This window comes from Diachasma alloeum, unplaced genomic scaffold (assembly GCF_001412515.2).
Source record: "Diachasma alloeum isolate Michigan unplaced genomic scaffold, Dall2.0 Dall_scaffold_00201, whole genome shotgun sequence".
NCBI lineage: Eukaryota > Metazoa > Arthropoda > Insecta > Hymenoptera > Braconidae > Diachasma > Diachasma alloeum.
The window spans coordinates 618,432-631,876 of record NW_021680366.1 but is presented as its reverse complement, the minus strand read 5'-3'; the positions used below and the strand labels follow the sequence as shown (position 1 = coordinate 631,876).

The following is a 13,445-nucleotide window of genomic DNA, read 5'->3' as shown; positions in this document are numbered from 1 at the left end:
GGTTTTAAGGCTCTATCTCTCATAGTTTCCGAGATAATCGCGAAAAACGAAATCGCAAAAAAAAATTAATTCAATTTATCTTGTATAGGGTCTAGGAAGTGGAAAAACGCAATTCTGAGCCGTCCATCAGACTATAGGAAACCCAAATTTCCTCAGGAATCGAATGGAATAGCTTTTAAGGCTCTATCTCTCATAGTTTCCGAGATAATCGCGAAAATCGAAATCGCAAAAAAAAATTAATTCAATTTATCTTGTATAGGGTCTAGGAAGTGGAAAAACGAAATTCTGAGCCGTCCATCAGACAATAGGAAACCCTAATTTCCTCAGGAATCGAATGGAATAACTTTTGAGGCTCTATCTGTCATAGTTTCCGAGATAATCGCGGAAAACGAAATCAGAAAAAAAAAATTCAATTTATCTCGTATAGGGCGTGGGAAGTGGAAAAACCGCAATTCTGAGCAATCCATGTGCTTATAGGGGACCGAAATTGGTTTTAAGGCTCTATCTCTCATAGTTTCCGAGATAATCGCGAAAATCGAAATCGCAAAAAAAAATTAATTTAATTTACCTGGTATAGGGTGTAGGAAGTGGAAAAACGCAATTCCGATCCATCCATCAGACTAAAGGAAACCCAAATTTCCTCAGGAATCGAATGGAATAGGTTTCAAGGCTCTATCTCTCATAGTTTCGGAGATAATCGCGAAAAACGAAATCGCCAAAAAAAATTAATTCAATTTATTTTGTATAAGGTGTAGGAAGTGGAAGAATGCAATTCTGAGCCGTCCATCTGCTTATAGGGGACTGAAATTGGTTTTAAGGCTCTATCTCTCATAGTTTCGGAGATAATCGCGAAAAACGAAATCGCCAAAAAAAATTAATTCAATTTATCTTGTATAGGGTGTAGGAAGTGGAAAAACGCACTTTTGAGCCGTCCATCTGCCTATAGGGAATCCAAATTTCCTCAGGAATCGAATGGAATAGGTTTTAAGGCTCTATATCTCATAGTTAATTGATGGTGAGTTTAATTCTCCGTCGAACAGCCTTTTTTTCATCCCTTAATCTCAATTAGGAGGGGAGAGGTGAATTTTTAATTCGCAGGCGAATGGTGAAAAGTCACTGTGCACCGCGAAACAATTATTTTTCTCACTGGCCCATGACAAAAGTCATGGGCCAGTGAGACGAGGATCGATTGATGGAGAATTTAATTCTCCATCACACCGTCTGTGTTTCATTCCTTAATATTAATTAGCCAGCAAATAAATCACCTGAAAAACATTGAGAACATGTTGAGGACGTGGAGGGCATAAATTCCCCTCCGAAACTATCCCCGTGACAGCGGGACTGCTATATACTGCCGAGTTACCGGCACAGGCAGCTCATCGTCCAGCCGTCAGATTCGACCGTGGCGCCATCCCTTATTTATTAATTGCAATTTATTAATTTCACCGATGATATATATATACATGTGATACATTGTATATTATATATATATATATATGAAGTGAAAAAAAAATTTACCACTGAAGAATTTGAAATTATGTCACTGAAGAATTTGAAAATGCCGCGTGTTTTTTTTTTGAATACTTCGTGTCACATATTGACCAATCAGAATTAAGGATTAGCGGTCTGGCAGTTTCGAGATATTTCGATATAAAACAACTTCACGTCTCTTTCATCTTTAGAAAATAAGATTTCCTGCTCAAAGTTATTAAAGTTTTTTGATCCCAAAGCCCATTGATCTCCATTATCGCTTCCTGGAGATTAATGTGCTTGAATTTGTAAACATATCGATAACTTTCAGCCAGAAATTTGTTCAGAAAATTGGAAAATTAACGACATTCTATTACCCCGTAGTGGCGTTCCATGCTATTTCAATCGAATTTTTTTAGATTTTGCTGGAAATTTGATATGATAGGGGAGCATGGGGCAAAATGAAACACGGGGCAAAATGAAACAGTGGGAAAATCTCGTCATCTAAAGGAGATAGGACATTTTTGAAGAGGACCTTTTTTGTAGCTTGTAAAATTCTCTACAAAAAAGGTTTTCATGAAAATCGTCCTATCTCCCTTAGATCACAAGAGTTTCTTGCTGTTTCATTTTGCCCCGTGTTTCATTTTGCCCCACCGCCCCCTATAGAAATACTCCATTATCGCTTATATCTCCATAAATAATTCATAACATTCATTTAAAATAATTATGTTATATTTTGGTTTTTCCCTCAGGGGATCACTGTATCTCAGGGAAATAATAAATTGCTTCCAATTTAATCTTGTAAAAAATGTATAAAATCTCGAAATTTATTCTATTATAAAATTTATCAATTTGTAAAATATACAGTAGAGAATCTTTACATGTTTATATAGTAAAATATATGATTGTCTATATAGTCAAGACCTAAACATTTTCTCCTGAAGAACTCAATTTTTTCCAAATTAGTAGCGAAACGGTAAAACGGTTTGTTTTTGACAATCGGTCAGTTTTCAACGAATATCTCGAGATCTAAGGCAGATAGCAAAATTTTTGATATAACCTTTTTTATAGAGCATATTGAGAGCTACGAATAAGGTGATTACAAAAATTTTGCTATCTCACTTGGATTCGGAGATATTCCTCAAAAACTCAGTTGAGAGCCAAGTCGACTTGAACGGTTTTACCGTTTCGCTACTGAAATTTCCTACTGTGGATGCATTATCGGCGGATTGTTGATTTAGGTGTGGTGGGTGAGTTTAAGCTAGGTGCCCCCAGATCAGCTGATCCTCAGTGGTGATGGCAGATGAAAACATGGTCAACAGCGCGGTTGAGCCTCACCACGACGAGGAAATCGCAATTGACGAGGATAATGGGGAGAATTACAACGAAGAAGGTAAGACTTCTCTCAAGGAATCAGTCGCTCCTAACAATGGATTTTTCACGTTTACAGGCACGTGACAATCACGTAGAGAAAAACTAGTTAGCCAATATTTTCCCTCGATAAGGATATTATAAATTTTCGCTTCCGAATGGAAGCTTTGTAATCGTTCAAATTTAAGTTTTGGATTTTTGTGTTCTATCGTATTACATATTTGTGGTATAACAACGTTTTTCTTCAATTGTTCACTAATGAATGGATTAAATTTTTTTTCTAACGTTGGGCCGTATCGATCGCCATTAATTATAATTCAATTCTTCGGTTAGTTTTTTTAAACATGGGGCAAAATGAATCAGCCGAAAAACGACTATTTTACGCAATTCAGGCGAAAAAAACATTTTATCAACTTTTGTTTTTCAACTTTTTTTTATTATTGGAAGTACTGGTGAGAATAATAATTTTCTATTTGTTTTGTAATTCAGTTGATTACAATTCAATTGATTAGATTAGGCCGATTATACTTTTCTTTTTTCATTCGATTGAAATTCAGCATCATTTTCATTTTCCCCCTCTGGACTTTGGATTTTGCTGTTTCATTTTCTTTTTAATTGATCCATTGACAAAATCTTCTCTGGTCAAAACTTCGCAATAATTTTCCATTCTACTGAATGGAAAATTATTATTCTCATCAGTACCTCCACGAATGAAAAAATAGTTAATAAAAAAAATTTTTTTTGCTTCAATTGCATCAAACAATGGTTTAGTATGAATAAAACTTATGTATGAATAAAATTCGTCTATTACCAATGAATTATACACCATAGAAGGAAATTTTATGCAAAATATAAAATCATAGGCATAAAAATCGCATAGATTTCTCATTTTCTGTCCTAAAACTACTCATCACTGAAATAAATGGGCTGAAATTGATTGATAAACACTTCATTTTTCCAGAATTTCAGTCGCTGAACGCGCAATTAGATCAACTAAACTCAGCGTTAGACACGATCGAAATGAAAACCGACGATGTTCATGCTGAATTAGTGGAATTATTAAAATCCAACAAGGAAACGAGAAAGCAATTTCAGGAGAGTGTGAATGAGGGAAAAACAACGACGAAGCCCCCAGACTCCCAGCAATAATGTAAAAAAACAAAAATATTTTCCATTCCCTTGACCGTATTCAACTGTATTTTCAACGAATTCAGACATCAAATTGAAACAGAATTGGAATTTAGTTGAAGAAATTCGCGTTTATGATTTTATGGAGTCGATTCCTCATGTACAGTGCTTAGAATTAAGATTTGAAAATATTTAAAACGATAATTATGGTAATTATGATGAAGTATTTTATTGTCAGTGCTTAATGCAAGTGCAATAAAACTATGATCACCAGGAAGTACAAAAAATTGTTGATCAATTTGTTAAACGTTGGGTTCAGAGAAAAGAAGTTTTCCAATAAAAAAATTTCATGAAAATCTCGTCTTCAAAACCGGATCTATAAATTATTGTGACAATATTTTAGAACGCAAAACGTCTAGAAAAAAAAGTCGAAGTTTTTTTTCTGGAGAATAGGGAGCTTGCATGATTTTTAAATATTTTTTTACCTTTAAGTTGAGACCCTAAATGAATGATTTTGCATGCACAAAAGTGCTAAAAGTAGCTCGTTAAAGAAAATTATTATATTATAAATTATCAAAACTTCAAGGTTTTCAAACGCTCTGGAATGCCTAATGACGTCACAAGGTGAGTTGAGTGCTGCACCTAATCACGCATTATCTTCTAAAAAGACACCTAAATGTCATCTTTCAGATAATTTTTTACTTGTGACGTTGACCTTGTGACGTCATTAACGAAAAAATTGGCGTTGAAAACCATCGATTTGTAAATTAATTTTTTAATTAATTTCCCTATTCCATGAACTGCAGAAAATGTTTTTTGACATTTTTTCATAATTCTAATTATGTCAAGGATATTTGCGAAATAATCCCCGGAAAATATTCAATTCATCCGTTTGGGATGTTTGAATTTGTCGTAAATCTTATCTATTGAATAAAGCAAAATACAAAAAATTTAATGAAATTATCAGATACGTATTTTTTCACTCCAAAAAATCATGAGAAAGAATTGTATTATGTTGTGATAATTGGCTCCAACTCATTAATCTCTCATTACTTATCAAAATAAAAAAATACGTGTACAATAGTTTGACTCCAATTTGCGTATCCAGCACTAAAAAAATCAGGCAAGCTCCAAATTTGCTAAAAATCTTCCTTTGAACTATTCTGCTAAATCAGGCGAAAATACAGAAAACTTTCTTGGGGAGAATTTTTCTAGCTGAAAAAAATGTCTCTTAATATCGTCCTCTGAACCCACTTATGCCAGAGATAAATAAAAGAATGAATTCAGAATGAAAATGTAAAGGCAGAAAACATCATCTTCTCATATTTCCGAAAGTCGATCTCCTCGATCATGTGAACATTCGGCTCGTTGTCTTGAAGGTGATCCAACACCACTTGGCCCCTGGTCCTCGTGCCCCTGAGCTCGATGTCCGCGTGATAATCCGTTTTCTTAGTCACTAAATCAGGATTTAAGACAATAGCTGCTACGAAGGCGTCACAGGGTCTGTAGAACTCTTTCTTCATCTTTTTTGAGTAGATTCCCCCTTCCACTTTGTTTATCAATTCAACCGCTTTGGTGGACTGCTTCCCGAGAATATTGTCTCTCCAGTGCTAAAAATTAATCATTATTTATTGGTGATTATTAATGAGAGTGACATACCATTTCAAATAAACTGGTGGAAAATTATTTGGACATTTCAGATGAAAAATATTGATATTCTAAACTTGTCTTTTTTTTACTTTACGTTTTTTTAATTGACACATCTAATAATTTCCGAGGTATTAAAACTATTGAAAATTTTTTAAATTCAGACAATTATTCTTTTAAATTCTCAATTTATTCAAAATTCAAGTGCATGCAATCTTAAATTTTCATCATGATTTAAAAAATTCAAACTATCAGTGAAATTCCATAAACGATTTGATCTGAAATTGAATCAAAATTCACAAAAATTCTCATGTATCTGTTACTTAATTTCCAAAAAATTCGTAACTGTGTGCATTAGAAACGAAGAGCTTCACAAAATAATTTCAAAAAAAGTTTTCTGACTTTTCACCATAAAATTGAATCTCCATTCATTCAAAAAGTGAAAACCTTATGCTTGTCCAGGAATTTTATAATATTAATGTATCAATTATGTTGATATTATAATTAATATGTATACTATTCATAAAAGTCTGTGTGAAATTCGTAAACTTCTGAATAATTTTTGCATATTGAAGGCCTTAAGGAATTCTTACGTGTGTTATTGTAGATTTAATACATGTTTCCCATGGAAGTAGCCACAGGGGTTTGATATTGCTCCCTAGAACGATATGTACACTCTCACAATCTGCGTAGAAATTGAATTCAGCCTGGGAGGAGGCATTTCCTACAGCTGAAGACAAAAGAAAAAGATTCATTAATTTGTCTCTTCTCCTCAAATGTACGGCATGCAATCAGTAGCGAAGTGGTAAAACGGTACAAGTCAATTTCGCCTATTTTTCACCAGTTTTCAATGAATATCTCGGAATCTAAGGGAGATAGCAAAATTTTTGTTATAAACTTTTTTGTAGAGCCGATTGCGTGCTACAATAAATGTAATTACGAAAATTTCGCTATCTCCCTTAGATTCGGAAATATTCCTCAAAAACTCAACTGGTCAGCAGTAAGATGTCAGCTTAAGGCCCGGGTGTACTAGCTTTCGAATGTTATCTGGATTGTTTTCATGTTTCGTAATGCAAAATTGTTAATTAAGTGGTACATCATGTAGAAATTCCTAAAAACTATGATAGAATGATAAAAAAAAATAGAAAAAATTCTGAACTTTTTCAAAGAGCGTTTTTAATTGGGATTCAGAATGAGTTGAAAAAAGGGAAAATTACAAATATCCCATTCGCTGTGGCAAATTATCTATTAGCTGTCATTTTCCATGGTGGATGGCAAAACACTAACCCCTCATGGGAAGTGACAGCTAAGTATCTCAATTTTCAAAACAGTGGTATGTAGTCATCTGCCATTTTTGTGTGATAAAAGGGTGATTAAAAAAATTCTCCAAAATATTACAACTTTTTTCAAAGAGCCTTTTCCGTAATAAATGTCTCTGTGCAGTGTGGGAAAAGATTTACGAAATCAGTCTTCCCAAATCTGATACATTTTTCAATTTCTTGTTATTCAACTTATTCGGAATATAAATAAAAAATGCTCTTTGAAAAAATTAAGAATTTTTTCTACTTTTTTTGTATTATTCATTCACAATTTTTCAAAACTTCTGCATGATGCAGGACTTAATTGACAATTTCAGATGACGAAAGATGAAAAAAAACATCGAGATAACGTTCGAAAAACAGTACACCCGGGCCTTAAACCGTTTTACCACTTCGCTACTGAAATTTAATTACCTGTTGAGTTGCCTCCCATGATGTAAAAATCCTTGATAATATCGAGAATTTCAGGGTACATTTTAATTGCAAGGGCGATATTCGTTAGGGGACCCAAACAAACCAGAGAAATTTCATCTGCAAGTAGAAAAAAATTGAAATTTCAAACTGTCGTTTTGTTTCTCAAGGAGAAGCCGCACTGAAATTTAAAAATCGCAGGGACCTAGGTCTTTATTTATCCTTTAGCCGCTTAATGACTCAATTTTCTAAATATTGACTACCGGGAAGAAATTTCAGTGCGGTCTCCCCTTAATCCGAGAAAGTTAAGGGTTTTTATTTTCGAACATCTCACTGGGATTTTCAGTTATTATTTTATGTATAGCGACAACTGCATGGTCAGGCTGGAGTTTACTGATGTCCGGATCGTCCGTGAAAACATCCCCGAAGCCATCATGTCCGTGATAACGAACTTCCTCAGCTTTTTTTGATGTCTCTACTGCAATTAGAGCGGAATGTGCTCCTTTGTACACTGGAATCTAAAAAATGTAGCATTTGCTATTGAAAGAGTTTTCAATTTCCTTTTTTCAGTACTAAACATGGTTATTTTTATTGTAAAGAGGTTTAGTGCTAAAAAAAGGTTTATTTGAAACCCCAATCATTCAATTTTTTTCGTTTTCAACTAATAAACGAAATTATTTTCTTCACATTAATAAAAACTGCCATCCAAGACGACAAGCTAAGCATTTGGAATAAAATAGATGATAGTCGTTAAATTCGGGCACTAGCATGGAGTTTTATGGGATTTAATATTTTGGATATCTCCATTATTTTTCTGGGTTCTCCAAATTTGGTTTTTTTACCTTCAGATTTGTTCTTTCGAACATTGAATTCAGTATATTTCTACGCATTCCTATTTTTGTATTTATTTTTAAGGCTTTTTGTAGACAAATTATGGACTTTGAAATAAATTCGAAAGTGAAAACAAATTTGGCTATATTTTACGGCAAAAGACCGTGAATTTGATTTAAGGGGAAAAAGTCGATTGAATTTCAAGTTTCAAGAAAATTTCAAGAAAATTTAAGTAAAGTTCCAATTTTTTTTGTGGCAAGAAGACGTAAATTCAACAATTTACATGAATTTTCAAGTGAAAATGAATCTTCACTGCCAAATTTCCTGAGAATTCAGAGAAATCTGGAATTCATGGATAAATTTCTCTGAATTTTTCTGATTTTTCATTAATTAAACGGAAAGTTGCAGTTTCCACGGATTTTTTCATGAAATTATAAATCTTCAGACAAAATTCCTTGAAATCTCAGTAAAAATGTACTCGTTAGAAACTTCCAAAGCCTTTACTGCAAATTTTAGTCGAAAATTTTCAACACTGTAATTGAAATTTTACACGAAGAATAAACTTGCAGAAAAAATACTATAGAAATCAGGTAAAAATTACGTTGTTTGACACAATTTTGATGTATCGACAGATTCGCAGAAATCTATTCTCCGCGCGAATTCGTATGGAGGGTCTTGTAAAAATTACGTTTCGATTCATAAAATTAATTTTTCTTTTCAGATTTTTTCCAAATATTTATGTAAAAATTCATGACAGAGCAGTTTGCATCACTTTTACATTTTGTCACGTAATTATTCTTACAGAAAAATCGATGATAATTCGTCACAAGGATGAGTAAACAATACTTCGACGTAAAAAAATAAAAAATAAACTTACATCAAGTGCGTTACAAGCCTCAAGTGTCCTGAAGACATTCCTCACGACATGATCCAGTTTTGTATTCCCATTGACACACGAAACAGCTTTTATCTCCAATTGCTTCTGTTTATGTGCCGCAATCAATAGCACCAGAGCTGCCGCATCGTCGTACCCCGCGTCGCAATCAACAATCACTTTCTTCATCTTGCAAGATCAGTCCAACTCTTTCAAACTTGAAAATAATCTCCGGATCTATAAAAATCAATTGCGATTCATTCACTCGATTCTGCCAGTTCGAGTTCTGTGGATTCTTCATCAATCAGATAAGAAATGCACTCTAGACTGACGTAATACCCCGAGCAGTGAGAAGTGGCCAGATAAAACAATTGAGAAAACGTGATTGGATTTCGATTTCAGCTTTTGATTAATATCTCTGAAATTAACGAGGATATCGTAATTTGCGTGAGGAACTTTTTTGCAGCTTCCTCCGTCAGATCCACAAACACTCGTTAAAAACTTATCTCGAATGAAAATGAGGACAGTACGGGCTATCAATATAGGGTTGATGCTGATATTGAGAGGAGGGGAGGGCAAGATTGTCCAAAAATTTTCTTACATAATACTTGAACGACCCCATTAGACTCATCTGGTTCTGCCACTTTAATAATATTAATTAATTAATAATATTAATCCCTCAAGGGCGGGGTTCATATACGTATATGGACCCAAGCAAAACGCATAAACTGGATAATTCCAAAACTGTGACAGATAATCCAATTCTACCGACGCTATTCGACAGCTGGATAGTGTAGCTTCAATTTTTAATGCGTTTTATAATTTTTCATGCGTCAGAATTTATCGAATCTCAGTAATGTTAAGCGCATGTCAGGCGTCGTAACAGAAAGGCCTCGTACGCAAGGGGTTAATGAATTATTTGAAATAATCAATTATTTTAAGTAACAATAATAATTCTTTTCAGTAAAATATTATGAAAGTTTTTAAAAATGTCTTAATCTAATTAAATTTTGCGAGATAATCATATTATGATTATCTCGCTAATTGGGGTTTTTAGGTGAAAATACACGTATCGAAAAATTCAATAGAAAACCTAGCGAATTTGCTAGAAAATTCTATCAGAATTCTATGGGGTTTCTATAGGATTCTATCTATCTATTATATATCTATTGGAATTCTATTGAAAAATTCTTCTTGTTTTTTGCGCTGATTCTGTTGGATATTCGATAAGAAAAAGTCAATAAATTTCGAAATTCTGTTTCATTTTTCTCTTGAGATTTTTTGTATAAGAATGCTTGGGCATCAATTTTCTCCACTCGGATTCTGCAATGCAAAACAAAATCCAACGGAAAAAACTTGGAAAATTTGTGTCCGATAATTCTAACAGAAAAAAATTTAAGAGAAAAATTCAAACAGATCTTCGAAGTCTATTGAGTTTTTCTTTTTAAATATCCAATAGAATCAGCGTAAAAAAGAAATAGCATTTTTCAATAGAATTCCAATAGAAATCCTATAGAAACCGCATAGAAGTCCTATAGAATTCCGATAGAATTTTTTTGCGACTTTGCTAGGTTTTCTATTGAATTTTTTCATGCGTGTATGAAAAGATTTTTCTGTAGGAATTGGTTTCCTCTATAATAAAAGTCCTTTGATATTTTCTTCTAAAACAATATTAATCAGACCCTTTCAAACTTGAAAATGATGTCTGAATCTCTAAAAATCAATTGCAATTCATTCTCTCGATGCTACCAGAATGTGATCTGTCGATTCTTTATCAATCAGGTAAGAAATGCATTTTAGACTGACGTAATACCCCCAGCATTGAGAAGTGGAGTGATAAAACGAAAAAACATCATTAGATTTCTAATTCGAGTTTTAATTAATATCTCTGAAACTAACGGAGATATTCCAATCAGAAGACCTTTTTTCTAGAAGAGAAAATTCCCCAAGAAAATGCTCTTGGTGTTTTCTTCCAAAACAACTTATTATTGCGATTTTTACCGAAATATAAGCGGAAGTTCTTGTTTTATGATTCACGACTTCATTACTCAATAAATTTTTCAATTATGATTATCTCGAAAAATAATTATTATATCAGAAAATACGAAAGGACTTTTTTGTAGGAAATTTTGTCCACTATCAAAAAAGTTTTCTGACCTTTTCCTCTAACTTCTATCAATACTGAGATATTCATCAAAATGTTAAAGACGGAATGTCCAAAAGGGAATCGCTACTTCACAATTCCACCAATGAATAATTTTTCAACGTTAATGATCTCGACAACGAGGGATTCCATGAGAAAACATCAAATAAATTTTTTGCAGGGAATTTCCTCCTCTACAAAAAATATTATATCGAATTTTCTCCTAAAACCACTCATTATAGAGATATTTATCAAAAATAAGTGACCCGGAGTTGCGGTTTTATGCACCACCACTGGATTTTTTCAATGTCATTGATCTTATAAATGAATGATGTTAAGAGAAAACACCAGTAGACTTTTTTGTAGGAAATTTTGTCCGCTATGAAAAAAGTTTTTTGACCTTTTTCCCTAACTTCTATCAGTACCGAGATATTCATCAAAATATGAAAAATGGAATGACCAAAATGAAATCCTGCTTTACTATTCCACTAGTGAATAATTTTTCAACGTTAATTATCTCGACAACGAGGGATTCCATGAGAACATATCAAATAACTTTTTTGCAGGGAATTTTCTCCTCTACAAAAAATATTATATCGAATTTTCTCCTAAAACGACTCATTATCGAGATATTCACTCAAATACGACAAGATAAATTTCCATTTCATGCGACACACTCTACAGTCGAATCATTTTTTATCATAAGTTATCTCTAAAACTACTGACTCTAAAAGAAAACATCAGAAGACTTTTTTCCACGAAATTTCCTTCTCTACAAAAAAGGTCTTCTGATTTTTTCTCTCAAACCCACGGATTACCAAGATAAATCCACAGTTATCAAAAGTTTTTTTTTCTCGTGATCAGCGACTTGCATTTGTTAAATCAATAAATCCTTGATACCGCAATTTTTACATTTACAACTGCTTAGCTATTTCCATGTGATCAGAGGGAAACCAATGAAAGTGTCTGAACTCATGGAGAAACTCACACAAGTGTCTGCAGACATGAAAAACATCGAGACAGAATTCCCAAACGTCTCATGCAACGAAGAATTGATCTGCGTAAATCTGCATTTATCTCGATAACGAGTGATTTTACGAGCAAATGTAAGAGGACCTTTTTTATAGCGGAATAAATCCTCTACAAAAAAGGTTCTCGGACCGTTTCGCCTAGAGTCGATAGATACGGAGATAATTCGCAATTAAGGATTGAGGAGGAATTTCTGGGGTCGATTGAATCTAGTGAGACGGAGGAGTGGAAATAATGTTCTTGAGGGCTGCGAGGGGTTTTCGGGTGAGGTTAGGGTCACGGATGTCTCCGGTGGCCAGCACGTACCAGCACAACGATCACTCAAAGTCTAAACTTCAATTTTTATCATCAAATGTCGAAAGGAAGAAAATCAACTTATTTTGGAGTGCGATTTTCCTGTTTTCGGGAGTGAATCCGTGATTTTGAGGTTTTGTGAAAGGAAATCGAGGGGTTTGGGGAGCTATTGAGGGATAGAGTGCGAAAGATGGATGAGGCGAAGTTCCTGAAACGGTGAGAGGATTTTTTTTAATAGGAAATCAGGATTTTTGAAGGTTTTCGAGGGCTTCAGGGGCTTATTGGGGTGTTTTCTTCGGTTTAGGAAGGTGAGGTCGGGGACACTGGATGTTCACCCCACGGAGAAGGCTCTGGTGGTTAACTACGACGTGGAGGCACTCATTCTGGGGGAGCTGGGTGACCCCATGCTCGGGGATCGCAAGGTAATTCGGTTTTTTGGGATTTAATTGAGAGATATTTTTGTATTTTTTAATACGGATTATGTTGTGATGGGGAAATCAGTAGTTTTTTGTGGAAGAAGGAATTTCCTCTCAGTTATCGTCGAGACAATAACTACTCCTTTTTGACGAGAAATGGGTAATTTTTTAGGATTATATGTTCATCACTCAATGGTTTTAGGGGAATAGGTCGGAGGATCTCTTTTGTGGAGGAGAAAATTCCCTTCGAATTATATCTTCTCATATTTCTTCCAAACGAACTTATGAACGAGATAATTAAAGAATTAATAACAGAATATGCATTATCAGATATGAAATTTGTCTACTGAGCCAGAATGAGACTGTTTGCAGGGCTAGAAATCGAAAATTCTCTTGGCATGCAGCTGTGAGATAAAAATCTCATGATAGCTTGAATCGATACTGTTATGTCCAGAGAAGGATTTTAGCGTCGAATGGACATGTTTTAATTGTCACATTAAAATCAAAGCTGA

General features: G+C 34.0%; 3 protein-coding genes across 5 annotated transcripts in view; 2 read left to right on the top strand and 1 right to left on the bottom strand.

Moving 5' to 3' along the window:
- Positions 1-2,736: 2,736 nt before the first annotated feature.
- LOC107035875 (UPF0184 protein C9orf16 homolog) lies at positions 2,737-4,246 on the top strand. The gene is made up of 2 exons (XM_015253492.2): positions 2,737-2,863; positions 3,803-4,246. Exons 1-2 carry the CDS (start codon positions 2,767-2,769, stop codon positions 3,988-3,990), a joined length of 285 nt encoding a protein of 94 aa, XP_015108978.1. The 5' UTR covers positions 2,737-2,766; the 3' UTR covers positions 3,991-4,246.
- Positions 4,016-12,153, bottom strand: LOC107035874 (inosine-uridine preferring nucleoside hydrolase). 3 transcript variants are annotated; one of them, XM_015253490.1, is made up of 7 exons: positions 12,013-12,153; positions 9,653-9,694; positions 9,055-9,288; positions 7,681-7,864; positions 7,350-7,466; positions 6,210-6,346; positions 4,016-5,579 (listed from the first exon to the last, which is right to left on the bottom strand). In XM_015253490.1, exons 3-7 carry the CDS (start codon positions 9,238-9,240, stop codon positions 5,253-5,255), a joined length of 951 nt encoding a protein of 316 aa, XP_015108976.1. In that variant the 5' UTR covers positions 9,241-9,288; positions 9,653-9,694; positions 12,013-12,153; the 3' UTR covers positions 4,016-5,252. The 3 variants fall into 3 exon arrangements, with proteins under 3 accessions (XP_015108976.1, XP_015108975.1, XP_015108977.1); XM_015253489.1 differs by lacking the exon at positions 9,653-9,694; XM_015253491.1 differs by lacking the exon at positions 12,013-12,153 and having other exon boundaries at positions 9,653-9,847.
- A 353-nt stretch (positions 12,154-12,506) lies between these two features.
- Positions 12,507-13,445, top strand: part of LOC107035872 (kinesin-associated protein 3) — an 11,426-nt gene continuing 10,487 nt past the window's right edge. Inside the window, exons 1-2 of the mRNA XM_015253485.1 lie at positions 12,507-12,733; positions 12,822-12,939. Of these exons, the coding sequence (XP_015108971.1) occupies positions 12,708-12,733; positions 12,822-12,939 (144 nt within the window). The 5' untranslated portion in view covers positions 12,507-12,707. The remainder of the gene's footprint in view (positions 12,734-12,821; positions 12,940-13,445) is intronic.